This window comes from Acanthochromis polyacanthus, chromosome 1 (assembly GCF_021347895.1).
Source record: "Acanthochromis polyacanthus isolate Apoly-LR-REF ecotype Palm Island chromosome 1, KAUST_Apoly_ChrSc, whole genome shotgun sequence".
In the NCBI taxonomy this organism is placed as follows: Eukaryota; Metazoa; Chordata; class Actinopteri; family Pomacentridae; genus Acanthochromis; species Acanthochromis polyacanthus.
The window spans coordinates 51,333,280-51,360,512 of NC_067113.1; the positions used below are offsets into that span (position 1 = coordinate 51,333,280).

Sequence of the window (27,233 nt, forward strand, 5' to 3'; positions counted from 1 at the left end):
AGTTTTATTTTTAACAACTTGCCAGATGCCAGTGTGTGTCAGCAACTTTTTATTTGCATGTGTGTGTTCTGTCTCATGTAGCGTCTGGTGTCGATGAACATGCCTCTGAACAGCGATGGGACAGTGATGTTTAACGCCACACTGTTTGCTCTGGTCAGAACTGCACTCAGGATCAAGACTGAAGGTAACAGATGCACACAAACACTGACACAAGTTGCACAAATACACAATGACAGGCACATCATTTTGTAAATATGTAAGCATAAAATGGAAATCTCATGTCACACTACTGTCTTGCTTTTTGCCTTTATTTATATGAGCATTAAGGGACGTAATTTGGGTTTAAGAACCTTTTGGTACACCCAGATTTTTCCTGTTAGGATCAAACTGGTAACCTTTTCGAACTGCTTTTCGAACGTTGGGACTTTTGTTGCTGCCAGTGTGATCCAGATTGCCTTACCTTTTTGTTTCTGTCCTGATACAGATTGGACAATATTTGTTAATGCTTTGGCCTTTAGTTAGACCTTATAGTGTGTGGGGGTCACCATGCATGCAGCCTTTTGCAGTTACCCCTGCTCTTATTTCTACTTTTTCCTCCCGTTAGCTTCTAATTTAACATTTTGTTTGACTATTTATTGTTAGCAACCTATTGAACCTACACGTTGGCGGGGAGAGTTTGGTCTATTTTTTATTCTTTTTTTATTTATTCTTATTTATTCTTCTAAACTTGTGTTACCCAAATGTTCTTATATCATAAAGATATGGAGAAATACTTCTCATTTTGCTGTCTAACAACATAATGTAAAATTCCTGACACAAAAGAATAGTGGAAATCCTTAGATTAAGGTACAAGTTATATGATGTGTAACTGTGATTATACTACTTTAAACTTGTGTTCTGTGTTTGCAGGCAACCTGGAGCAGGCTAATGAGGAACTGAGGGCAATAGTGAAGAAGATCTGGAAGAGAACCAGCATGAAGCTACTGGATCAAGTGGTGCCTCCTGCTGGTGGTGTGTATCCTCTGCAACACAGCTTTATACACACAAATACTGAACATACTTTGGACAGTCATTATTCTGCGCACTGCAACTTTACTTTATTATATCACTTGCAACAGCTTTGCTGAAAATGGCTCATTATTTGAAGCATTATTCTGTCTAAATTGCAACATTTGTATTTTTTTGCAGATGATGAGGTAACAGTTGGGAAGTTCTACGCCACCTTCCTCATCCAGGAATATTTCCGCAAGTTTAAGAAGAGGAAAGAACAAGGGCTGGTGGCCAAGGTGCCCCCCAAAACTGCCCTCTCTCTGCAGGTACACACTGCAGTTCTGTTAACACTTTGAAAAATGATTAAAGAAGTGGAAATATAGTGTATGTAGTCGGCTTCTTTTGCTATGAATGAACTGTAAGTAAGCAACACTTAATGTCCATGTGTAGGCGGGCCTGCGGACATTGCATGACATCGGTCCAGAGATTAGGAGGGCCATCTCTGGAGACCTGACCGTGGAGGAGGAGCTGGATAAAGGCCTGAAGGAGCCTGTGTCGGCAGCATCTGAGGACGATATCTTCAGGGTAAAGGTTGGATACACACACTTTCACTCACTCTCCAGAGAGAGAGCAAGAGAGAGATGATCAGCGCCAGCTTGAAGCCTTATTACTGCTCCATGCACATACGCAGACATGCCTGCATGAATCAAAAACACGTTTTTTTAAAAAGCCTCATTTTCCACCACATAGCTTGGCTGCAGATTCAGAGCTACATTTTTGAAACTGGTCTGCTGGGTTCTGAAGAAGAATTCCAGCGAGCGCAAATCATAAAACACAGTTTGATTTTACAAGATAAAAACACAAAACCAAACCCAAGACTTCACGACTAACTATAAACCTCAGCCACGTACGCACACACATGCAAAGCTTCTTCTCCTGCTCCGAGGGTGAGTTAAGCAAGTTGTCAGCCTTCCATTTTCACGACCATTGCAACATTCACATGCTCTGCTTTGTTTGCTGCAGTATTTTACATGAAACAAGTGTATTTTTAAGCAACAATAGCTAACTGCAGATAATGTCAGGTCAGTCTTCTGATAGCTGATGATGAGATGTTTGATAAGTTTTAGTGTTCATCTTTAAATCACATCATTCTGCTCCCAGAATGTCAAGTGTTTTCATCTGTTGAAAACTTTCCCTTGTTTATTGGGATATACTGTAAATAATACATGTCTTTGCTTGGTGACAAAAGGCATTTGCTTTGCATTTCCATCATGGCTGTGCAAAGTTTTATTGCTGCTCGCAGTGAATGTAACAGTAGTAATTATGACGTTTTAGTTTAGTGTTGAGTGTGGTAATATTTAGAGATATTTTACCTAAAATTTAATTCTAACTTCATTCTTTTTTTCACATCCCATTTTCCCTTTCCTTTTCTCCACTTCCTGTCTCTCCATATTTCACTCCTTCGTTTGTCTTCTGCACTCTCCCCTCTCCCAATACAGCGCACAGGCGGGTTGTTCGGCAACCACGTCAACTACTACAACCAGAGCGACGGCCGTGGCTCCTTCCCACAGTCCTTCACTACCCAGCGTCCCCTGCATATCAGCCAGAAAGGCTCACCTTGTGAGGGCGAGAGTCCGTCTCACGAGAAGCTCATGGACTCGACCACTTTCACCCCTTCCTCTTACTCCTCATCAGGCTCCAACGCCAACATCAACAATGCCAACAACACTGGCATGGGCGGGGTGGCAACGCAGGGCATCAGTCGATTCCCAAGCCCATCCATAAGCACTGTGGACGGGCACACAGGGCAGCCGCTCACCCCCATCCTGCTGCCAAGATCTGCATGGTGCTTTCCTCCAAAGAGGTGAGTACAGGCTGGACGGCATCTTACATCTGCATCTGAACAAGTGCTAAACAGAATTTCCCTTTATGAAAGTGATGTTTTGGAGTCTACTTAATGTGCTCTTCAATTTTTCTCTTTCATTTTCGGGCCATCATTATAAATATTAAGCTAGCTAGTTAAAGATAGTTACTAAAATGACACTTAGGTGATGATTCCACTACTTCCTTCACTTTCTTTATACTACTTGCTTTCTTTCCCTGTCTTTTGTTTCTGGTGGCAAGCAGGACGTGTTTTTATGACACCCTCATGCGGTATGTTGTCAGGGGACAGAGAGATAAAGTGTGTGTGTGTGTGTGTGTGTTCTGTCACTCCCCTAAGTGAGCGCAAAAAGATTTCATGATGCTATATGAAATAGCATAGCTGTCAAGGTGCTATAGCGACACTCGTTGCTATGCACATAACGCTTTCGTTGCTATAGCAAAAAGCCAGGCCACATGCTGCTACTATAAAATCAGCTTCCAAAGCCATACACAGACTGTTTGGTGAAATCCAGGGCTTCTGTTGCTGCTGTTGCATTGTTCTTTATAGTATGGCATGTCTGGGTTAGACACAATGTTAGCTCTTTGTCCCTTATCTGAATAGAAATTCAACATCTGAAAGCTAATACTTATCTGCTATTTTGAGAATAGCAGCTCAGTAGATTTGGAGTTTGATTGTGGAAGATGTATTTAAAATATACAGTACAGAGCTAGCTAATGTCATGTTCTTTAGAATTTTATTATTTTTTCCATGTTATTCGTCAAACACAGAGCATGACTACAGTTTGTGTAAACCAACGCTTTCTGAGCTCTAGTGAAAATGTGAATGCCAACCTTTAACCCAAAAGTATTCAAATGTAAAATTACTGTGGAGTACATGCATGCCTGTTTTAATGACTGCATGACTTCTTTCTCACACCACCCTCAGAGCAAACTTTACACAAACCTTTACAAGTAGCAAAGTCATTAGAATGTTTTTTTTAATTCATTCCACATTCTTTTTCTATTATGGGTTTTCATAAATACTGCAGCTACTTTATTCTCTTTAGACTTTAGCTATGTTTGCAAATTGTGTTTGCCTGCATCTATGCACTATGATCCACAAAAGATAAGTGCCTCAATAAAAGTTAAAGATAGAGTTGTACTCGTTCATTTTCCCTACTTAGAGGCAGTAAGTGAACTAGAATTAAGAGCTCCATGACAGGGAAACAAAGTATAAGCTTTCTGATACACTATCTCTATGGATTTGATCGATCAACGAACAGGTTAACCTCCACAAAGGTTTGTTCAAAGTCAGCAGCCTCAGTCAGGTTTTAATTAAATGCTGTTCTAACCCAGAGTTTGCTGTGGAACCTTTAAATAGCTGATTACTTGGACATCATGGCATTTTGATTTTTCTTGTTTTCTTTCCTTCACCAGGCTGTTCTTGAGAGAAGTTGATGTGCTTCTGCCAGAAATAATTAAAGCATAGTTAGTGCATTTGTGAGTGGTCATCATTAAAAATAATGGGCGCTGCAAACCAGGCAGTGTGTTATATCTCTTGATTTGAAACATAACCATTGGCAGATGGGATTTTTTGGTAGCTGACATGTTGCAGCTTTTTAATTAACAATCTGGTGGGGAAAAAATGTTAAAATTCAAATGTCAGGATGTTTCCTTAAAGTCTGGAGTATGAAATAGATGTGATTGGTGGGAAGACATCTTTGAGAAGCAAAGAAAATAGAACATAAATCAGATTACATGCAGAGTTTAGATGTGGTTTTGCTTTAACCCTCAGAACCCGAAGCTCTTTCTTTAAATGTTTTGCTCCTGATGCACTGTTGGTCAATGTGGTCTCATTTCTTACAGCAAAATAAAGTCTTGCGCCTCTATGGAAACAGCACCGCCAAGACTAGAAGTAGATGTAACTTTTTTAAAAATGTTCTCTCTGCAGTGTGGCACAAACAGCTAAAGTTGAATTTCTTTGATTATCTTTAAATGAGTTACCAATAATGGGAAAAATGTTGACTCTACATACAATAGATAATTAGCTGCTTCCGTTTTTAATTTGTTTCTATATTTGTCTCTGCACATCGTGCCGTTCAGCTGAAAAGTCTTTGAACTTTTGTCACATGACAGTCGTTACAGCTGAGGCACTAATGGTGTCATGATTGCACCGAGGACCGCAGAAATTTTTTCCTTTTACAGAATCTTGTTAGTGCAAACAGTTCATTTTTGAGGACTTTTAAGTATGATGTGGAAAAAAGTGACATTAATGAAATATCACAATTTTAAGCTTAAATTGTATCAAGTCTTCCAATGGAATAGTTTTGTCAAAAATGAGTAGATCAAGAACCGAAAGCTGAAAATCTGTTGAGAAACTGTAAAAAATATAGATTTTTACAGTTTCTAGCTTTGATAAATAGTTTAATTTAGGTGTTTTCTTTTTTTAAATTGCCTTCAAAACCACCAGTGGGTTTTGGGATTCAGTGGGTTAAAGGACAGTTATCTTCTCTGTCAATAAAATTACATCCTCTTCCAAACAGAAAAAAAACCTGATAGCAATTGATTCCTTATTGACCTTTACTTGGAATGATGACAACAGCACAAAAACTACCCAGTTAATTTCCCAGTGGGCCGACATTAAAATACAGCTCTCTGAGGGTTAGAGAGCAACATTACCTGATACAATCCCTCATTAATGTCTTTGCTTTTGAAAGATGTCTGAACTTCAGTCTCGCTATCATTTATCATATTCCAGGTGTTGTCTTTAATGCTATTCACCATTTTGCTTCAACAATGTAGCTGTAATTCCCACCCGCTTCTCCTCAGACTTTTTCTTCTCCTCCTCCTTCCTTTTTCCTACATGCTATAGTTAAGCCTCCGTGGGTTTCTTGCTCTCCTCCTCCTAAGCTCCTTCCTGAGTTTGTTGCTAATCAGCTGCTTTTTTTTTCTGTGTGTTTACATGTGTTTGCGTATTTGTCCTCGTGTTTCACCATGTGTGGCGTGCGTCTGTGTTCATTTTGTGCTTTTTATTTGTCTGTTCGCCTGTTTGGTCGTTTTTGCCTGTTCGCCTGTAGCTCGGACTCCAGTGACAGCCGCCTGCCAATCATCCGAAGAGGGGAGGGGTCGACGGAGGAGACGTACGACGAGAGCTATGCAGACGACAGGGAGTACCACGAGGATGACCACTCGCTCTCCTCTGACATGTACTATTTGATTTAGCATTGAAATTTTCATCTTAAAATGTTATTAGTTTAGGTTTGCGTAACTTTGTGCGTGTGTGTGCTTATTAGGCTGGTGTATCATGATGAAACATGTAAGCAGCTGACTCCCATGGAGGATGCAGAGGAGGTAGAGGAGAGAAGAGGAGGAGGAGGGTGGCAGTCTCCCAGGAGAGTCTTCCTCTGCCCCACTTCTCTGGGTGAGCAGACACACATGCACAGATAAAATGTGAATACACTGCTCACTTTTCGCTGTATTTTTAAATGCTGTTTTCTGCGTCTTTGTGCTGTCAGGGCGGAGATCGTCCTTCCATCTGGAGTGTCTCCGGAGACAGTCGAGGCCAGATGTCTCCCAGAAGACAGCAGTACCCTTACATCTTGTACATCATCAGGTAGCAGACAGCCACATAACAATCTTACACTTAAACAATTTGTAAATATGTTTTTACTACAAATATGTGAAGCTGAAATCCTAGCTTTCTTCTGCAAATATAATCCTTCCACTGCTGTTTGGTTTTTCTCCTCCAGGCTCTGGCGGTGGCAGGGTTGAGTCCTCTACTAAGAAGGAGTCACTCACCGACCCTCTTCAGCCGGCTGTGCTCCACGCCTCCAGCCAGTCCCACAGGTACAGCCTCATCCTGTGCTCACTTCAAAGGCCAGAAAGCTGTTTGTCACATACTGAAAGAAACTGGATGGAAGCACAATTATACCCGCATTTAATGAGGAGAAAAACACGTCACTGGCAGCAGAATAGAGAATTCTGAAGGACACTTTCTTGTCACATTACAGCCTCCACACTGAGGTAGGTTTTTTTTCTTCTAACTGCTCTTTCTACTGTCTTTGTTCTTCCAGGCCAATGCAGTGATGCCTCTTATCAGCGAGTTCCCTCCCTGAGGTTAGAGGGCTCCAATTCCCATGAAAAGCTCAATACCAGCTTGCCCTCTGTCAACTGTGGTCCCTGGTAAGACTAAGTGCCTCGAAAATAGCCGCTAGTTTACAGTTTGAATGATACCGTAGGCGCAGTAATGTTTTTATCAAACTGACGCCTTGCCCCCAGGTACAGCGACAGCAATGGGAACAGCCGGGGGCCCAGTCCCAGCCCCACCCCTAGCATGTCAGCATCCAGTCAAAGAGCACCACGGCCGGTGTCGCTCACAGTGCCCTCGCTACTGGGTAAAGACTCCAGCTCACTGTCTCACGGCAGCGCAGGAAGTCTGGTGGAGGCGGTGAGTGTGTGTCATATGTGCATGTATGTGTATGCAGGTTGGAGGAGGTTAGTCTGTAACTTCTTTCAGACATTAATTATTTTCTGTTAATCTGACAGCAACTGTCTGTTTCATGTTTGATTGAGCACCCTGCTCACTTTTCTGTAAAAATTGTGACAGCAGTCCTGTTAGGTAGGACCCAGTAACGCTGCCGTATGACTTTCCCAAGTCACATAAAAGGAAAGGCTTGCACAAGATGTTTTGTGAGGCGATTAAGGGGAAGATTTTTCTACATTTCATTTGAGTCCAAAAACATCACAAGACAGCAAAGGACACAGTTTGTGTGCCAAAATCACAACACCCTTCTCTCATTTATTTTGCTCGACAATTTCACATGTGATAGTCTACAAAGAGAAATGTCCATAATAACACAACTTCACTGTGATAAAAACAGACACTAACCTTAGATTAATGACACCAAACAAAACTGATAGTAATCTGAAAACAGCACCTGAAATTTAGTTTGTTGTTTCCCTGGATTCCATAGTAAATTTTCTACTACTTTTCTTCATAACTATCTCAGTCTGTATCTTCCATTTTTCAAAGTTTCTAAACTCGAACCTCAAATAGCAGCAGGATCTATATGAGCATCTCCAAACCAAGACAGTCGTGTGCATTTTTCTGCTTCGTCCAACAGCACCAGTGACTGTGCTAAATATTTAGGTTTATAAACTATTCCTGACATGGAGACAGGATCAGTCATGGTCAGGCTCTAACAGCAGTCAACTTTTCTCCATCTCAGACAGGTCAGCATTTACAAAGAGTCACCGTTTTTAGCTGCAGTTAAAAATATTTGTTACATAGCAGAAAGTTTTGAGCTCTAGCAGTTAAATTATCATTAAAAATGGACAGAATTTTCGGAAAATCATAAATGATGTATATACTTAGTTATTCAGACAGGTTAATAAGCTTGCTGTCAGTTTAGATTTAATCTTGTGTTTGTTAGTACATTATCATGTATTACACATCTCTGATATACTGTCCTCTCTCTTGTATGATAGATATTTCATGCATACCATGACTCTCTCTTCTGTGTCTATGTCCGAGTGAAAACATGTTAAATTCTTACTTTAAAGTGACCCTACCTACCTACGTTAACAGACTGCTGAAGCTGCTAATGATGCATTTTTCTTGTCTCTTTTCTCATTTCTCCTCCCTTTCCATCCTCGTTTGCCCTTTTTCCTCCCAAGGTGCTAATATCAGAGGGTTTGGGTCATTTTGCCCAGGACCCGTCGTTCATCGAGGCGACCAAAGCCGAGTTGGCTGATGCCTGCGACATGACCATCGAGGAGATGGAGCACGCCGCCAACAACATCCTCAATGGCAACAGTACCACAAACGCCACGTCCAGCACCTCCTCCACCTCTCAGCACAGCCCGAACGGCAACCTCCTCCCCTTCCACACAGCAGCAGCAGCAGCAGCAGCAGCAACAACAACAACACACAGGGACCGAGTGCCCAGCTTGAGTCCCAGCGAAGGTGGAGGAGAGTCCGGAGGAAGCCGGGGCTCCATCCATGGGCCGTCCTCTATAGAGGAGCGGCAGGAGCTGCTGGCCAGGGGGAGGGCACGGGAGGAGGAGGAGGAGGAAGAGGAGGAGGAGGAGGAGGAGGACGAGCCAGCAGGGAGAGAAGAGGGGCACCACAGAGGCTCGGTGGTGATTGGAGCAGCGCGGCAGAGGAACAGCGGGCTGCTGGAGGACGAGGATATGGAGTGTGTGACGAGTTTGTAGGAGTCAACACAACGGGTTCAATCGGCCGACTGGCCCCTCTGACATCATCAGAGACCGACGCTTGTCAGTGCTGCCTCATAGCGCCGCGGCTGGATCTGTCTGTCCCCACACCAACACACACACACATACACACACACACACACACAGTGTCGCTCTGGACGATGGCGGCCAGTGACGCAACCTTAAACACATGGTTATGACTTTGTTGGTTTCTATGAGTTAGTATGTGTGTGGATGTTTGCAGTAAAGTATACCAGACTGTGTACTATCTGAGCGCGTGTGTCTGCGTGATTTATGATTTTCTCTATTTGTGTGTGCGTGCGTGTGTTCTCCACACGTGTCTGAGTGTGTCTCTAAAGTGCCTCACAGTTTTATCATGTCCTCGAAGTGTGACGAGCCGAAATGTAGGGACAAGCAAACAAAAAACTGACAAGGGAGGGCGTTGAATGAAGGAAAGGTAGACGACATAGTGTGTTTGTTTTCATTTTCTATGCCTACTCTGGTGTTGTGTTTTTGTTGTTTGTCTGGCCGCCATGACCCCAGGTAGGGGACAGCAGACCAGCTTGTGGAGGGGTCAGTTACGGATTACAATCTGACCTCGCCCACTTGAGGTCATAGGTCAACTCCTCCTTCTCGGTTCACTGATGATGAAGCGCTGTATTGAGTAAAACATGGGTTGAGAGAAACCCTTGTTTGAAATCTCATTTCTCCTCCTCTTCCAAAGCTAAGGAACCTTGGAGCACAGCCCTGCCAGCCTGGGGGTGGGATTAAGGTGACACACCACCCCCAGCCAAGGGGGGGAAGGATCTGAGGGATGGTTCCAACAGCCTCAACGGGGCTGCCACAGAGGGCCACAGGCAGAGAGACACTCTGGCCAACGGGAAGCGAGCCAGCTCTCATTTTACCCTCTGGTCAGTGAGACTCCAGCAAGAGACAAACTCACCTCGTCTGTCACCTTGATCTGGCTCCGCCTCCTCTGCCGCTTTTCCTCGTTTGGCCACTTGCTGCCCCGATTATGAAACGGGGAGCTGCATTTGGTGGCTAATCAGAGACAGCGAGCCCTCTTTTCTGCCTCATACCTTGCCGTTCCTCACTCCTTCCTCTATCCTTCCTCCCTCCTCTTTGGTTGTTTCGCCATCCCCTCCCTCCATCGCTGGGGTTTTCTTGTTTTTTGGGTTTTTTTGTTGTTTATTTCGTTTGCTTTTTCAGCCCTCGGGGAGGCGTGCGTTTGTCGAACTGGGCAACAGAGATGGCAGGGTGCACAAGAGAACGGGAGTGACCGATTGAAAAGAAAACAGACTCCGAGCATGGATCCGCACAGGGTCTGCCGTCAATCCAACCTCACTTCCTTCTCCAAAACCCTCCTCTTCCTCTCAGCGTGGAATCCTGTTGGATTTGCTGCCACACACTCTTTCTACAGACCACGCCCACTATGTATTTAACAGTTCAATATTGTGCAAAACTGGCTAGCCATGACTATTTTTGTTTTATATTCATGATGTTATTGGTTTAATTTATCCTTGATTTGTTTGCACAATCGGGGTGCTGGTCTTATAAATGTATTTTTGCTCGATTTATTTTAGGAGAATTTTAAGAGGTTTTAAGTATCGAAGCAGGGCGTAGTGTTTGCGTGCGAGTGTATAACTATTTGTGCGCGAGGATGTGTGTGTCTGCGTTTTAGTACAGGGTGTGTGTGTGTGTGTGTGTGTGTGTGTGTGTGTGTGTGTGTGCGCGCGTGCGCATATGAGTGGGTGAGATAGTGTGTGTATCTAAAAGGGGGGTCTTTCTCTCTATCAGTATGCACCTTTTACAGATTGTATCTATTTATTTATTTATTTTTCCCAGAAGAGAAAAAAATGTGTGCGAGAATGTGTGTGTGTGTGTGTGTGTGTGTGTGTGTGTGTGTGTGTGTGTGTGTGTGTGTGTGTGTGTGTGTGTGGTTACATGTGTATTCTAAAAAGCTGATTTTAAGCCTAGACAGTAAATTAAGGTAGCATTAAAAGTATGGTGTTGTGTGTGCAAGGGTGTGCGCGTGTGCGTGTGTGATAATGGGCCTCCTTAACACAGGGTTACCATGGACAGGCATGCTTCCAAAGCTTTGTGATTTCTTTAGCACGGTTTTTACTTTTTAGCCAAGCTGCAGAGTCAGAAGCTACTCTGTCTTGGAAAGCTAGTCATCGCTTTTTTCTTTATTTTTCCTGTTAGGAAAAGGTAGTTAGGGTCTCCAGCAAGGTCACAGTGAAGGATGCATTTACAATGGTGGTGATGATGATGAGTTTCGGCATTGCAGCTTGGCCAGAAGGTAAGAAGCCTTTTTTGGCGATTGCTGCTCATCTTATTCACGGTGGAGGGTTGCTCTGAATGGTAGAAGTACCAAATTTATACTGCCACAGTGACGCCTTGTGAATGAACCGGGTTAGAGAGGGGAAGGAGGTGTGTCGCCCTGATCACGTGGCTGTATTACACCCATTCTGTCATCATTTTAATGGAAGCTTCAACTCCAAACGTACTATTAGGGCTGGTGTACAGATGCTGCAAGACTTCTGAATCACATCTCTTTGTCTGAGGCTCATATCACGAAACATTCTAATTTATTAGCTCTGTTAGAGATAAACCAATTTCCTGTCTGTGATATGATTTTAAACTGGTGAAATTATAATGCAAGCAGGAAATTTACCGATCATTGATAAGATATGATAGAAGTTGTTTGGTTAATGTGATAAATTATCTGAAAACCGCTCAGCTCGGAGGGATGTTGCATCTTGGATGATCTCCTGTGTGATTTTTTCTTTTTTCTTTTCTTTTTTCTAATGGCTCATAGGTAGCAGCGTGACATATTTTTGACTCTCCGGTTTAGTTTGCTCCTTGATTATAGTTTGGAGAGATAAATATACGGCCATAGTCAGGTATGGTAATCAAGCCTCAGTACATTACACAGGGCACAGGTATCTTCTCCAAAAAACATTCCTGACATCACATCACGAGCACCAATTTATAATTATCATTCCTATGTCAACAACTTTATAGTATTAAAAACTGAAATAATTCACTTCAGCTCTTTGAGACGGACTGAAAACTTTGATAAACCCAACTGCTGCTATTGCTACAATCCCAACGCAAAATCAGCTAGACACAACACAGCTCACATGTTAATGCATTTCAGTGTATTTAATTTTTAAAAATGCAGAAAAGGAAAGTCAGTTTTTTAGATATACAGATTCCATTAATTTCATTGTTGACTAAACTTGGTAGCAATCCTGAAGGTGCATTCACACAGAACAGCAGCAGTTCGAAATACAAGAGTTCAGTTTATGTTTGGATTAGCGCATTAAGAGCAGTTTTAATCTTATTAGACAAATTCTGATATTTTGCTAGAGCCTTCATGATTCCAAGACACATTGTATAAATTAACTCTACAAATCTCACCTTAAAATATATAAAATGCCCATCCAGAGATACTGTCACACGTCAGCTTCTGCTCATTAGTTTTCTCTTTAATTTGCCAGCTCTACTTAATAGGCGTTCAGCAGAGCAGGTTTGTGGCAGGGAAGAGCATGCATGAACACACTGCCATACACTGCATCCTGTGCCAGTAACAGACTCCTGTCATTATTATGCAATCTAAATGTGAATGTTGAATATGTTTTTAGTGGCAGTGCTGTTGTTGTTTTATGATCACACTGCAGATTCTGAATAAGAAGACTTGTGTGGTCAAAGGAGTACACTCCCAAAGTTAGACAGGATCCATTGGCTTCATGAAAATGTCCTCAGCGTTTACTATTCTTTGTGAAACTGATTTGGTAGCATAAGCTGACGGGCTGCTTTGAGGCTCACATCAGTTTTAGTATAAGCTAGTCAGAGGTCTGAAGGTTATGAGGGCAGATTTGGATTTGGTCAAGCGTGCAACTGAAAGGTTTCCAAGCTAGTTTTTGAGAAAAATGGGTTCAAATTTTTGTGTTTTCAAGGATGATCTAACACTCAAAGCGCACTGTTCCGCTATATTTGGGTTGTGGGTTAGACTGTAAAATATTACAGAAATTATATAAAACTCAGTTCAGATTTGTTGTGGAGTAGACCATTCTGCTTCTAAACCCCTCAACTGTGTGTGCAGGGCAGGATTTGGCTTGAGTGTTTTAACCTCAAAATTGAGTCAATCTCACTTTTGTTTCTGTTTTCACACTGAGATGGAGCAGCCCAGGTGAATTTAAAAGACAGCAGAGCTTCTCCTCTCTGTTGTTTATGCTTATTTTACACTATTTGGCTTAATTCCTCAATGATACATGTAGCCAGCAGGCATCTGAATTGTAGTTTTTGTACAAAAGCTGCCACAGCAGAACCAGTAACTGTCTGCTTTCAATTTCAGTTTATCAGCCATGAATGTTAATCTCTCAAAGCAGATTAGAAACCGTGGAATTGTCCAACACAGAAAACTCGTAGATAAATTTAAGATGAGGAAAGTTTCCGCAAGATTGCATAATAGATGTCTTCTGTTATAAATCATTTCCAGCTCTCTGGGATAAAATAAAAGTGCATAAATTATACATAGACATGCTCAGAAACTACATTTACTTCAGATAATTTACTTTCCTGTTCCTAATAAATGTTCATTTATATATTATGGAAATAGATATTCACACACCAAGTAACCCTGCATATCAGAAGTGCCGAAATAGGCTTTGATGTTTGAGTTTTGACATTGGTTTTGGTGGGAGAGATTCAAAGACCTGTGGTGCCCCCGTGTGGAGTGGAGTAGAACTGCAGTTATTTTATGTTCTTCATAGGTTAGCATGAACTATGAGGTGTTGTGTTGCAGTAAAAAGGTATGAGTGGGTGTGATCCTGCAACCCACAAGATATGCAAAAACAATGCAATAACTATGACTGTATACAAGGTTCCCGAAGTAAATATGCTTGTGAAAGTGGAAAAAAAATATCTGTATCATTAAGATGTATTATTTTCTGTTTGTTACATTTTTAAGTAAACTCAGTGGTTTCCATGCCAGAAAAAAACCTAACATACTTGAAATCAGGTACATTGCAGTGCAGTACAGTAAAGATGTATTTATTTATCTTTCTCGTGCCGGGGTGGCGGTCAGAAAAGTTTATTGGGGCTGTGACCTGAAATCAGCGTTTTTGCTCGTGGTTTTAAGCCAATGGAGACACCATCTATCATTTTGGTGGTTCAGCAGCAAAATCGACTCGCTTCATCTCCCTGACTCAATACTTTTTGACTGTATTCCCTTGATCTTGTTTATTTCCAGCTATAGTTTGTAAATGGAGCTCCGTGGGTGTAACATCAGTATTGCATGAGGTCCTCATGTCGACGTTTGAGCGTTCCAGGCTTTTGCAGCCGTTTCATTTCAATCAGGAATCATATCACATTCTGACAGAGTAGCTTTTTCTATTTGGTGTACATACAGTGATTGAAGTTGGTATTTCTTCTCTAAGCTAATATTTGACTGGATTTGGAAGGTGGTTTTGCATATCTTGTGTCTTATGGGCTGGCTCTTGGTTTAATTTCTGGCTCTTAACCCTGAGAAGGACAGAGATATGATGATCAAAACATGAGAAAAATAGTGAGCTAGAGTGTTTGTTTTCTTCCCAGGTCAGACAGATGTCACTAAAACATGCTTCTGTGTTGCCATGGTCTCTTGTCTGTTTGTCTTCGAAACTTTTCCCCTGTAGAAAATGAACCACTGGGAATAATTTCAATGAAAATTGCTCAGAATTGGCGTTTTCATTCTGTTGGGCTTAAAATCACATTCAGGACAGACACAGGCAGAAGTTACACAAAACACACTTAAGAATACACATGAAAAGCTTACCGACAGCTGTGTTTTCCATATTAATTCTAAGAAAACCCTGTTTTTGGTCTGACTCTATCAGGATAAAGGTCCTTCAATCAGTCTTCATCATGAATAAGCTGACCTTCTGTAAGATCTGTAGAGCAGCTTTTCAAACTTAATGACAGATGACTTCAAATACCTGCCAGAAAACAAGTAAAATGTCATTTTTATGAAGTCTGAATGATGTATTTTTAAAGTTACAGTTTAATCGACATTGAATAATGCATAATTTCCCATTAAAATATTATTTGTCTGCAAAACAGCATACTGTAAAAATTTTCTTGCACTGTATGCATGCAGTAAAAGTCAGTTTTCAAAAGCTATCCTGATTGATTAGCATCAAAAGCACGGGTGTAATTAATATCTTGAATTCTGGCTCATTTCTGTTACTTTTTTCTGATAAACCAACATGCATCAAACTGCAGATGTGGAGCTGCTACTTGTTATTCATACCATAGTTCCATTCGTGTTTTCCAAGTTGCACTGTCAACCTTCAGTGTGTGTTTGTGCACCTTCTGCCTCAGTGTCCGTCGGTCAGCAGCCAGTTTAGGCTGCCTCCTTGGATCTCCACCTCAAATTCAACCAATTTTCTCCAGTAAAAAGCAGACATTGAGAGAATAAAGGCTTGCTTTCTTACAGAGGGACGACAATCTATTTGGCGGTTGATGACAATAGGAAGAAGAGGGCGTTTGGCCCCGACTAAGAATGTTGGACAGAGAGTATTTTTGGTGATTGCTGAAGGTTTTTCTTTCATCATGTTTGGATTTCAGGGTGGTCTAAGTTCTGACATGGTGAATTATATATTCCAGTAATGTTTTCTGTGCATGGGTTTCTCTCTCTAGGGATATAAAGTATTGGTCCTACGTGAATGATGATATCTTTTGTCTCACCACTAGCCAATGATTGTATATTTTTATATACCATATATAGCAAAAATATATATGAATATATAATATTTAATCACCAGAATGTTCGAGTAAGGAACGGACGGGACACCTATTTGGGAATGTACTTAGTGACCTATTGGAAATGTGTTATATAGGCCTACTGACAGAAGGTCAGTAAGAATTTATTGAAGCAACTCCCACTTTACTGACTGTATTTTTAACCAAAAGGAAGCAGCAGGGAATAATGTAGTTGAAATTTCTGAAGTGAAATCATGTTTTAGCTGGTGGGAGATGGGCTTTTAGGATGATTTACAGACTGTGGAGCTGTTTAGTCCATGAAAATATCCCTTAATATAAAGTACAGATATTATAAAAGGCTACTTCACAGATTAATTTTTAACCTACATGTGCAAATCTATCCACCCTCCAGGAATATGAGGCTCAAACTTCAAACAACAGACAGATCTGAAATCCAAGATGCTTTTTGCTTGTGTTTGTGTTTATGCATTGTGAAGAAACTTGTCAACCTACCAGCAGCCTGTCAGAGCAGGTCAGCGTCTGGTCATTTCCTACTGTAGCACTGAGAGGAATGCCTCTCTATAACTAGTCCTACATCAGCAAAACACACACACACACACATTGTACACTTTATCTAGCAACTTAACCAAAAAATCCAACTATCAAGGACTAGATTTCTGTATGTTATGAGCCATTCAAACCGTGTAGCTTCTACTTTTTGCCTCCGAGAAGGAACACGGAGGACTTGAACTACATCTGTGTAGAGAAATTAATTCATCTGCATTGTATGCAGATTGGAAAGGAAAGCAGTGTCCGGTCAACTAATTTGTGCATCACTGAGATCTGATGTTGATTTTTGGCTGCATTTACACTAAAAGCTCTGAGCTAAAGAGCAGCAATTTGTCTGTTTATTACTATATATGCAGAAATGTGTTGGATTTGGTCGTGTTTTACGTGATATCTTGACAGCGAGGAGCCACAGAAGGGTGAAAAGACAGATTTTGGAGAGGAGCTGCTGTATATGAGTAAGATTTGAGCTGCTCGGTATGAAAAATAAATAGTATTTTACGCACATGTACCATTTGAAAGTGTTAGAGTTGTGTGTTTATCCTTAAACTAACTTTGCCATTTCAGAGAGAGCGAGGCTGGAGAGCAGAAGTCTTCTTATGTTTCCTGTCTTGGTCACTCGTGTGGATCTACCCTTGTTGCAACAGAAGCACGTTCTATTTTCTTGTGAATCAAAGTGTTTGTTGGTCACCGTTTGATCCCGACAAAAAAAATATTTTAAGATGACTATTTTGAATAGAGATTTTATTTTATTTTATAGGTAAAATTAGCATAGCCTGCTGTTGTTTTTTTTTTTTGTTTTTTTAAAGTCGGAAAATCTTTTTTCTGGAGAAACAGAGAGAATCTCCTCTTTGTTTTTCTGTACAGATGTTATTTTGACATTGATACTGCTTTGGGAAAGTGTACGGAAAGTAAAAGAGGGAATATATTATTAAATACAAGTTTATATTGCGAGTGTCTTCTATTTTAGATATTAAATAATATAAAAACTATATCTGAATTATAAGATATTAAGAGACAGTTTGGGGCAGGACGATGTAAGAGGATTAAAAGAGCATTTGTTACTTATAAAAACACGCCCAAGTTTTCAGGTGCCATGATGTGAGTTTTACTGAACTCTACACATGCTGCACATTTTCTATATTTGAACAAGAATATTTTATTGGTTTTTACCATCAACTACAGGTTTGCATTAGGTTTTTGGAGATAATTACTGCTAAGTTTCCTTTGTGTAAAGATTTGTCTGTCTGTTGCTTGTGCAAAAGGTGTGACTTTAAGAAGAAACATTATAGATCCAACAGGATACACGATTAAGTGATGCATTTAATTCAACACATACAGATGGGAAATTACATTTTTGATGCATTTATTATGATCAAGGAATCAGGAATTAGACTGGGATGATGTTAAGAGGCTGAATAGTCGCTTTTGGCATCGACACACTGTCCGTACATTTTACTTCCAACCTGAAAAATTGGATTCAACACTTATTACAATGTTTAATTAATCAGCTACACTCACTGCAATCTTATATAGCAACACTCAAATGTCAAATTTTTTTCACATAGAAGCATGTTAACCGCTCACCGATCAGTCTTCTTCAAACGTGTTCAAGAGGCTGCTGATGAGAATCAACCCTCTTCCTTATTTCAAAATGAAGCTGATAGATGAGCTTTGCTTGCCCAGTAGATTTAGAAATAACATATAGAGTAGTTCTATTTAACTCACTTCATTGTGTAGCAGCACCTACAGCAGCACCTTTATGTGAATATATAGGACGACTGTTTCGTTAGGACCTCGAAAGCCTCACGTTCATCACTCATTCTTTGTTGTCGGTATGCATACATGAATCCCAGAGATCCCTGTTTGATCGAATGTCACAAGGCTGACACCAAGCTGGCTCTCTGTTTGCTGATTTTGGAGACGAAAAGCTGCACGTACAGCCCGAAGAGTTTCAGCTCCAGAGGTGTGGCAGCAGCTTTTAGAATGCAGACTTTACCATCAGCGGTTCTGCTCTTAAAACATCCTCATCAGAACCATGAACGTCTCTGCCTGCCTCTCCTCCTCTCTAGTTTTTACACACAAGAGCTACTTAGCATGGCACCACGAATGATAATTATTTCTACAGTCATCCCTTGAATGTAGGATGCAGTGATGCGCTTACTGATGATGTGGGGGGAAAAAAACACGTCCACATTTGGAATTTAGGTTTGGATTTTTTTCAATTTTAACAGCCATTAACCCTCCTGTTGTCCTCATTTATGGCCACCAAAAAATATTGTTCCCTTGTCTGAAAAAAAAAAATCCAAAAATTCAGCAAAAAAAAAATAATTCCCCAAATTTCTGAAAATTTGCAAAACCTTCAAGAAGAATATTCCAATAATTCCTTAAAAAATTTCCTTAAAAGTTTTGTTCTTAAAATATCCCCCAAATTTGGCAAGAAAATTCTTGCAAATACTTTTTTAAAAAAATGAGTAAAAATCTTCCAAAAAAATCCTAAAAATATCTAAAGTGATTACATATGTATCAATAAAACTTCTAATATTTTCTTTCAGAAAATTCACATAAAAATCGATCATTTTGACCTGCAGGACGACACGAGGGTTAATGGAAGAAAAAATAGAGCGCCATAGATGTGAGAATTTTGGGTTTAACTCTTTGCTCACACATAGTTTGTGCCGAGAGTTAGAAAACAAATGTGTCCGTGTGCAAATGCAGCTTTAGAGAATGAGTTCATCGGTGTCATCTACAGCATCAGTGTTTTCTTCCATGCAGGCGTTAGGATTCAGTGGCTCCATAACGAAGGCTTTTCCGTTCACTATTTACCGGGTAACTGCCAGGTTCTCCACTGGTCAGTAGTGTCTTACGATCCTGTTCGTAGTGTCGAGTCACTACTCATGCAACGTGTTAAAGGGCCTTTGACAGGACTGAGCTGTTTGTTCGTTTTCGTTCTTTTCTTCCCGTCGAGAGAGAAGTCTGTTATCGATCCTTAAGTTTATTCTTTGGAGAGAGGTGTTCACACAGAGACCAATTTGTTGTAATATTAGTAATGGCGCTACTGTTAAATGTAGTATTTAATAGCAGCACTATTTATGGTCCAAAAAAAAAAAGAACTAGAGTGTGTTCTTGTGCTTGAGGTAGCTTTGGAGGCAGGTGGCCATTTTGTAACTAAGTTCTTTCACATAAGCCACTCCCCCTTCCCACTGTGGGAGGGATTTCATTGGTTCTGAGGTTGCAAAGTGACACCGGCCGACATCATCTGGTTCCCTCGGTTACCATTTGTCTCCTTGATGACGACTGCATGGTCTCACGGTTGACACACCCTTTTATTTTCTTCTTCTTCTGCTTCTCTTTCTGTTTTCTAAAGGAGAGTTCTTGAGTTTTTTTCATTCATTTCATTTTAGATTTTAGAAAGGGAAAGAATACAAATGAAATAAATCAGAATATTAATTCAATCACTTTTTCTACTCCTATTTTCAATAAAAAGTGAAACGAAAAACCAAACAAAAAGTTGATTTGTAAATAAGTAATGTACAGTTTGTATCTGTAACTTGTCAGTCTGTCATTGGTGACAGAGTCTGTCTTGCTTATAACGCACGCTACCAGTAAATAAAAAAGGAAAAAGTATATTTAGACTGTATGGTCCCTTGAAAGCAAGTTTTAAATTAATATCTGATGTATATTCCTGTAACATTGCATTTTTATCTGAGGAATGATGTTATTAAAAATTGCAAATAAATTGCATTTCCTACAGCCGTGTTTTTCCTTCGTCTTTTTCCTCACAGACCAAAGCTGACACTCAACCCCTCTGCTGTAACCTGCCATGACATTTGTTCTACCAAAATGAAGAAGGTAATTTAACTCTTAAAGATCTCCTCATTGTAAATGGAGCTAGCAAGTCGTAGGGTGGCTGTAGCCTTTTTAGAAATAAGGATTTTTTTTTTTTTTTTTACATTGAAAAAGCTTCTATTTCTGTGACTGTGATGTGAGTTTTGGGTTCAGTCAATGACCAGACAGACATCAAGCTATTTCCTGATGGAGTCTTACATTACCACACTACTTTACCCAAAAAATATGTTGCTATTCAACCAAGAGTTTTCTGTAACTGTGCTGCTGTTGCACTTCTCACAGTTTCAAAGAGGAAAAAGTGGCTAATTTCCTTTACTTATGTACATCGGTCAAAAGTTTAATTACTAAACCATGGAAAACACCGAGTTCCACTTTGAGCATTTGTGTAAACTCCACCCATAAAGTCCAGTTTCACGTGGCTATCTCCTGTAGCCAGGAAGCTATGAGGGCTCAAAAATGCTGGAAAAAGTAACAAATTAAAAAAAACACCCAATTTCAACCCAGCTTTATGTACTTGAAGGGTCTGTAACTTGGAAAAATACTCACAATATGAAAATAAAACTTTGCATGAGTTTATCCAATATTCTAAAGTTATTGTACATGAAAACTTGAGCAACAGCAATTAAAGATTGTTTGACTTTTTTAACTTTGCTGCTTATCTAGTCATGAATATTTAATGATATGGAGAAATACTTTGGATTTTTCACCAAGTTTTCAGACTTTTGGTGTAAACAAATCTCTTAAGCTTCTCTACTGTACGTGCTCAGACTGGACGGCAGATTTTACTGGCATACTCTCTCATTTCTGAATTTGCATTGACAGGGGGGAGGATAAATATTCTTCCAGGATAAGTTAAACGTCTCCAGGACATTTGACCTTTTTTCTCATTTTCCATATGTTTTCCATGACTGGAAAATTGGTCAATCATTTTCCAGGTTTTCCACGATGTGGGAACCCTGAATGCATTTAAAACCAGATTTTTACACAGTGCACATAGGACTTTAACTCTGACAGGTTCAACTTGGGCAGGGCGATATGGCCAAAAAATAAAATCTAGATTTTTTTAGTCATCTCGGATGATTCCGATTTTAACTGATTTTTGTTGTTTCTTTGTGGTCTATATGCTATGGCTAGTGCTAGCCATGCTGCACTCCCGTAGCTACGAGCACTCTTCCCATTCTTTAGGCTACCTCTGCCGGAGGTGTTGAAAGAGGTTAATTGTGCTGCTACTCTTTGTTTTCACAGTACTTTTGCAAACTTTGCACATGACTGTAGTTTGCTCTGTGTCAGTCTTGTCAAAGCTGAACCACTTCCATATAATCGATGTAACATGAGGCCCTTTTCTCTCGACCAACACTTCGTCTGCTGTTGCTTCCGCCATGACGGGAATGTGAGTGTTTTGGCGGAAGGAGATGAGAGGAGGCGGAAGCAAACGCCAGTGCACAAGTTATGAAAGGCAGAAGAAGAATCTGTATTGTTATATATTTAAGCTCGCCTCGATTTTACAATTTGGCAAATTTTCAAATCGTCAGGTTTTAAAAAGACGAATTAATCGAATTAATTCGATTTATCACCCTCGGTTCAACGTATCTAAACTGTCTTGTTCATGCTCATAGCTTTTGTATTTTACACAATAAGAATTAGGATCGCTTGGTGAATTCAGAGTGCAGAACAAGAGGGAACACTGCCAGATAAAAAGAGGAGTTTAAAACAAAAAATAGCATATTTAGTGTTGGCGTTTTTAAACAGCTGCTAAAATGTACATTCAAGAACATTGCTGCATATAAAGAAGAACCCAAAGCATGTTTTTGCTCCAAAATAAATTAACTTCAAGGCAAATACTCCCAAGTATTCTATGAAAACTGAAGATGCCTTGATACAAAGGCAGTTCATCTTCCATGAGTGATAAACTTTGAGGCCTTATTTATGACTAAACTCTAACTTCTCAATCATTTTGCGTCTTGTTTATGAGTCGCCTGATGTCTTTTCAGATTCCCCTGCTGGGAGAATTCTCTGTCACAGTTCGGACATTTAAACGGTTTCACCCCGTTGTGGCTGAGTGTGTGTCTCTTTAAGCAGTTCAGCGTGAGGAAACGTTTCGGACACTCTGAGCACAGATACGGCCGTTCTCCTGTATGAGAACGTACGTGGACGTTCAGGTGACTCTTGCTGGAGAAACCTTTCCCACAGTGGACGCAGGTGTACGGTGTCTCCCCCGTGTGAGTCCGATTGTGCAGCAGCAGCTCCCCCGAAGACAAAACGACTTCCCGCAAGTGGTGCACAGGTAGTTCTTCTCCCCTCGGTGCATCTGCATGTGTCTCGTGATGCCAGCTTTGCTGAAACGTTTCCCACAGATGTTGCACAAGTTGGCAGGGCCGTCGTGTAGGCGTTCGTGCTGCTTGAGGGAATAATTGCACAGGAATCCCTTGTTGCACTGCTTGCAGGTGAATATCCGTCCTCTCTTGTGGAGTCTCTGGTGCTGATAATACCCCGACGGGCTGGTGAATCCCTTCTCGCATTGGCTGCAGCGGTACCGGAAGCCGTGGAGCTTCATGTGGGTCTTCAGTTGATTTGGATGTTCAAACACCTTTTCGCACGTCGGGCATTTGGTTTCTTCTCGGTGAAGTTTTTGTTCACAGGCCGTGTGCTCAGAAACCTTTTGTCTTCCCCCGTTGGCTCTTTCCGTCTCCGTCGTTCCTTGTTTCCAAGTTGTCTTTCTTCTGCTTACGCTCCCTCTTTTTATCAACACCGTCTTTCTGTTTGCGTTTCCTCTGTGTCTCTGAGTTTCTTTCTACTTTTGCTTTTGCAGCATTCAAGTCGTGACTTTTCTGCAGAGTCTTTCTTCCAGCTTTTTTCACACATTTCTTTTTCTGATTGGGAGCCGTTGCGTGATGCTCAGTCTGGATGTGCTCCTGGACCTTCCTCTTTACGCGGTGTGTGAACGAACACTGAGGGCAGATGAATAAACGGGGTAGCGGTCCTGAAAAACAGCATAAAGAACAGTCAGTCGGTGAAGTAAGACTGATTGATTCAAAGGCAGTTCTTGTCTGCTTCTTCTACTGATTTTATCTGACCTGATTTCTTCTTTGGCAGCCAATCATCTGTGGGGACATCTGAGCTTTGACTTGAGTCTTCTTCTAAATCCTCCAACGCCAGGGCTCCTTCCTCATCATCATAATCATCATCATCATCCTCCTCCTCACTGTACGGCTCGGTGAATCTCTCCACTCCAGTTTGAGATGGGAGGGCCAGTGTGGACAGAATTACATCCTCCTCACTGCTTGACCAAGCTGGAATAAAGAAATGGCTTCAATTATTAAACAAATATGTGAAAACACTCTTTATTCTGTCTTGTCAGAAAGAATTCTTTGCTGAATTAAAAAAAAAAAGTAGAAGTAATTTCTGCTCTCACCTGAGCTAAGAGTTCCCATCTGTTTGTGATGAAGCAGCAGAGACTTTAGGGCAACAGGTTCAGACAAATGTTGTCCCAATTCCTCTGAAACGGATGTTTCAGTGAGCCAAGCTGTTGTCTGAGCGGAGAGTTCAGAGAAACACAGGTTGGTAAGTAAAACAAACTGAAAGGCCTCGAGGCAGCAGCACAAAAAGAACATTCAGAGACAATGTTTGGGCTGGTGGAGCAATATTATCTTTGAAATGTGAAATACAAATAAAGGATTGCCTTCTGATATCTCACATTTCACAGCGAAGTAGCTACACAGTTTATCATGCAAAATATTAAATCATTTTCACTAATGACTTCATTCGTAAGGTAATATTCTCAGAAACTGCTGGAAATTGCAAAACAACACATTTTCTGACTGTATATTTAGTCTACAGATGTGAAAGCTGCTTCAGTACCTGTTGCAGGTCTGGTATCGGCAGCAGCTGTTCCAGTCTGGACAGAAACACAGACACAAGCTGCTGGATCTTTTGGTTGTAAGCAGAACCGTAGTTTGCAGGAAAAACCTCCTACAGAAACATCCAGAGCATCAGAGTCAAACGATCGCATCAGCTCAGGTTGTCTTGATACAGAGGACATCACTGTCCATTATTCTTTCGTCATTGTGAAATTTTCTATTCGCATGAAATTTCACAAACAAACTCACCTGGAAAAATAACTCCTTTTCAAAAGGAACGTTCAAAATGTTCTGCACCAGGCTGGCAAAGTTGCTGTAAGAGTTCTTCAGTAGATCAGCACTGGCCTGTCAAGAAGTGGAGACAAAACTGATGAAGATCTGAACTATTTTGCTTTTTAATTTTATGTGCTTGTCTAGTTGAGTGCTGGTTTTATGTGAACCATACACTACTGTCCAAAAGTTTAAGGGTCACCCAGACAATTTCATGTTTTCCATGAAAATTTACACTTTGATTCATGTGCTAACATAACTGTACAAAGGTTTTCTAATCATCAATTATCCTTTCAACACCATTAGCTAACACAATGTAGCATTAGAACACAGGAGTGATGGTTGCTGGAAATGTTCCTCTGTTCCCCTATGTAGATATTCTATTAAAAATCAGTAATTTCCAGCCAGAATAGTCATTTACCACATTACCAATGTCTACACTGGATTTCCGATTCATCTAATGTTATCTTCATTGAAACACTGCATTTCTAAGGACATTTCTAAGTGACCCCAAACTTTGAACAGTAGTGGGGTTTTTTTGAAAAAAAAAAAAAAACGTTATATAGGTCAGATCTAAATTATTTGTGAATGAAGCAGCTCTGACTTGTCTATAAAAACCCACCATCTGATCACTGGAGCTCAGTTCAGCGCTGCAGGTGTGGATTTTATCGAGGTGGCTCTGGATGGTCGGCAGGTTGGCGACTCCATCGCCACGACAAAGCTCCAGAACCAGCTGCAGCAGGGCAAAAGTGGGACACAGGTGAGTCAAAAATAACATCACAATGTAAAAAATAAAGACGTATGTCAGCATGTTCTAAAAGCAAAAGCATTAGATCGTAACTAATAAGAAGGCCCACCAAAATATTACAACTACAATGACGAATAATTATCCTCCTCCTCATCACCGAACATGCTTCAGATGGTAAAAGAAATGCAGGGGCAATGTAATGAAATGTTCAGATTGAAAGCAGTTCACAGAGACAACATACAGTCCCCTCAGTGGCCATTCAAGTGCAGAACAGTTTCTAATCGTGTAGCTTATTTTTCACTGCCCCTTTCACTGCTGCAACACTGCAAATTTCCCAGCTGTGGCATTAATAAAATAGTATCTTACCTTGTCTTACTTAGTGTAATTTAAATCTGCTATATTATTAACAGCTGTTCAAATCTATAAATATGATATCTTATGTAATGTCTGTTAATATAACTGTTGGTTTCTTCATTTAATCACCTGTTTGTTTGGTCTATAAAATGTCAGAAAATTTATGAAAATGTGCGTGCGTTTCTTAAAGGCACAGATAACATCTTTAAATGTCTCGTTTTGTCCACAGCACTAAGATATTCAGTTCACTATCATACATAAGTAAAGCAAACAGAAGCTTTTTCAAATTAAAGAAGTTGGAAGCTGAGGATTTTTTTTCATAGTAGAAACTACTCAAACATATAGTCATCACCTCTGGGCAAATGAGCCAAAATCTTTATTTCATTTGAACAACTCATTTATTTTTCATAATAGGTTATTCTGTGAAATTCAGGAGATGAAGGGTAATATGTTCCTTAGGTGTAGAGAAAAAAAGGTCTGTTGATATTTGATATAAACCAAAATTGCAAACTAACTGTCTTATCAGTGGATCATATTATTTGATAATCAAAACTGATGCCCATTAATTAAATAGTTGAAAACTGATAATAAATTCTATTATTTCTTTGTGGAGCCACAGAAACAAACACTGCACAGAAAAGGACATCATATTCAGTAAGAGTGACAAAGAGTAGCATCCCACCCTGGCTCTTAGGCCCAGGATGAGCTGAGCCCTCTGACTGGGACTCAGCAGCTCAGGAACCATCTCAGTGACCAGACTGATGAAGTCTACCAGCTTGTCGTACTGCATCACGCTGTGCTGCTGGACCACCTGCCACATGAAGGCGGACAGAAGCCTCACCGGAGGGACCAGCAGCTGTAAGGAGGCTGGTGGGAGAGCAGAGCCTGTAAGAAAAAGAAAAAACACAGTGGAGACAAGAAAATAAACAAACCACAGAGGCTCAAACAAACATTAACAGACGCCTCTTCTCCAACTTCACCCCCAAAAGAGAGCGTTAGCTAACGTTAGCTTCGTATCCCAAATGTTTTAATTGCTATAAAATTAGCTCAAGGACGCGACAACTAATATTAGCAGACAGCTAAATAAATATTCGTTCAAACCTTTGCACTTCCACGCCATTTTCGAAGTCTAAAATCGTCAAAACACCGAACCAAATCTCACTTTTGCATTCATGGTATTGAGCAGAGAAACAACTTCCGGGTTGAACGGATGTTGTGAAAAATAGGTTCCTTCAAAATAAAGACCAGTTCAGTTCTTCAACGGGATAATCTATGGGGATAACTGTTACTGTGACAAAAATAAGAGAAAAGAAGTAGTCAAGAAAAGGAGAAGGAATTAATCATTTGCCTATAAATGGTTCGGCGTGCACACTGGGGAATAGAACCTTATGGCAAACCAGACAATAATATACGTTTGTCACTATTTTTACATTTAAAAATATTATAGTACACTATGGACTCCAGTAAGGCAATGGCCTTCTGTATTTAAGCTCTGGGGATTTTCTTTTTAAAATAGCTTTACTGTAATTTGTTTTTAATAGTTGTTTGTACCATATGAAGGAACAGCTCAGTAAAGACATTAATTTAAAAGAGAAATTGCTGTTATTTAGGGTTAAAGAGCAGTTTATAGTCCTCCTACATATATAGACACAAAGGGTGTAGGCCTATTGAAAAGAAGTAAAACCAGGACAACTATCAGCATCTACTAAATTATTAGTCAGAAGTGTTACGCTTCCTGTTCCTCTCACAGATTGCTCAATTTCATAGTG

General features: G+C 40.5%; 2 protein-coding genes across 2 annotated transcripts in view; one reads left to right on the plus strand and one right to left on the minus strand.

Annotated features, from left to right (window-relative positions):
- cacna1c (calcium channel, voltage-dependent, L type, alpha 1C subunit) overlaps window positions 1-20,139 on the plus strand; it is a 214,940-nt gene extending 194,801 nt beyond the window's left edge. Inside the window, 13 exon segments of the mRNA XM_051959252.1 lie at window positions 82-184; window positions 910-1,011; window positions 1,189-1,316; window positions 1,441-1,575; window positions 2,490-2,854; window positions 3,118-3,144; window positions 5,931-6,059; window positions 6,147-6,274; window positions 6,369-6,466; window positions 6,603-6,699; window positions 6,927-7,035; window positions 7,132-7,300; window positions 8,530-20,139. Of these exon segments, the coding sequence (XP_051815212.1) occupies window positions 82-184; window positions 910-1,011; window positions 1,189-1,316; window positions 1,441-1,575; window positions 2,490-2,854; window positions 3,118-3,144; window positions 5,931-6,059; window positions 6,147-6,274; window positions 6,369-6,466; window positions 6,603-6,699; window positions 6,927-7,035; window positions 7,132-7,300; window positions 8,530-9,069 (2,130 nt within the window). The 3' untranslated portion in view covers window positions 9,070-20,139.
- Window positions 20,140-22,750: 2,611 nt separating this feature from the next.
- LOC110952822 (uncharacterized) lies at window positions 22,751-26,693 on the minus strand. Its single transcript, XM_022196552.2, has 8 exons — window positions 26,566-26,693; window positions 26,147-26,349; window positions 24,985-25,095; window positions 24,342-24,437; window positions 24,094-24,204; window positions 23,648-23,765; window positions 23,310-23,525; window positions 22,751-23,215 (listed from the first exon to the last, which is right to left on the minus strand). The coding sequence occupies exons 1-8, from the start codon at window positions 26,582-26,584 to the stop codon at window positions 22,884-22,886; spliced, it is 1,206 nt and encodes a 401-aa protein (XP_022052244.2). The 5' UTR covers window positions 26,585-26,693; the 3' UTR covers window positions 22,751-22,883.
- Window positions 26,694-27,233: the final 540 nt, after the last annotated feature.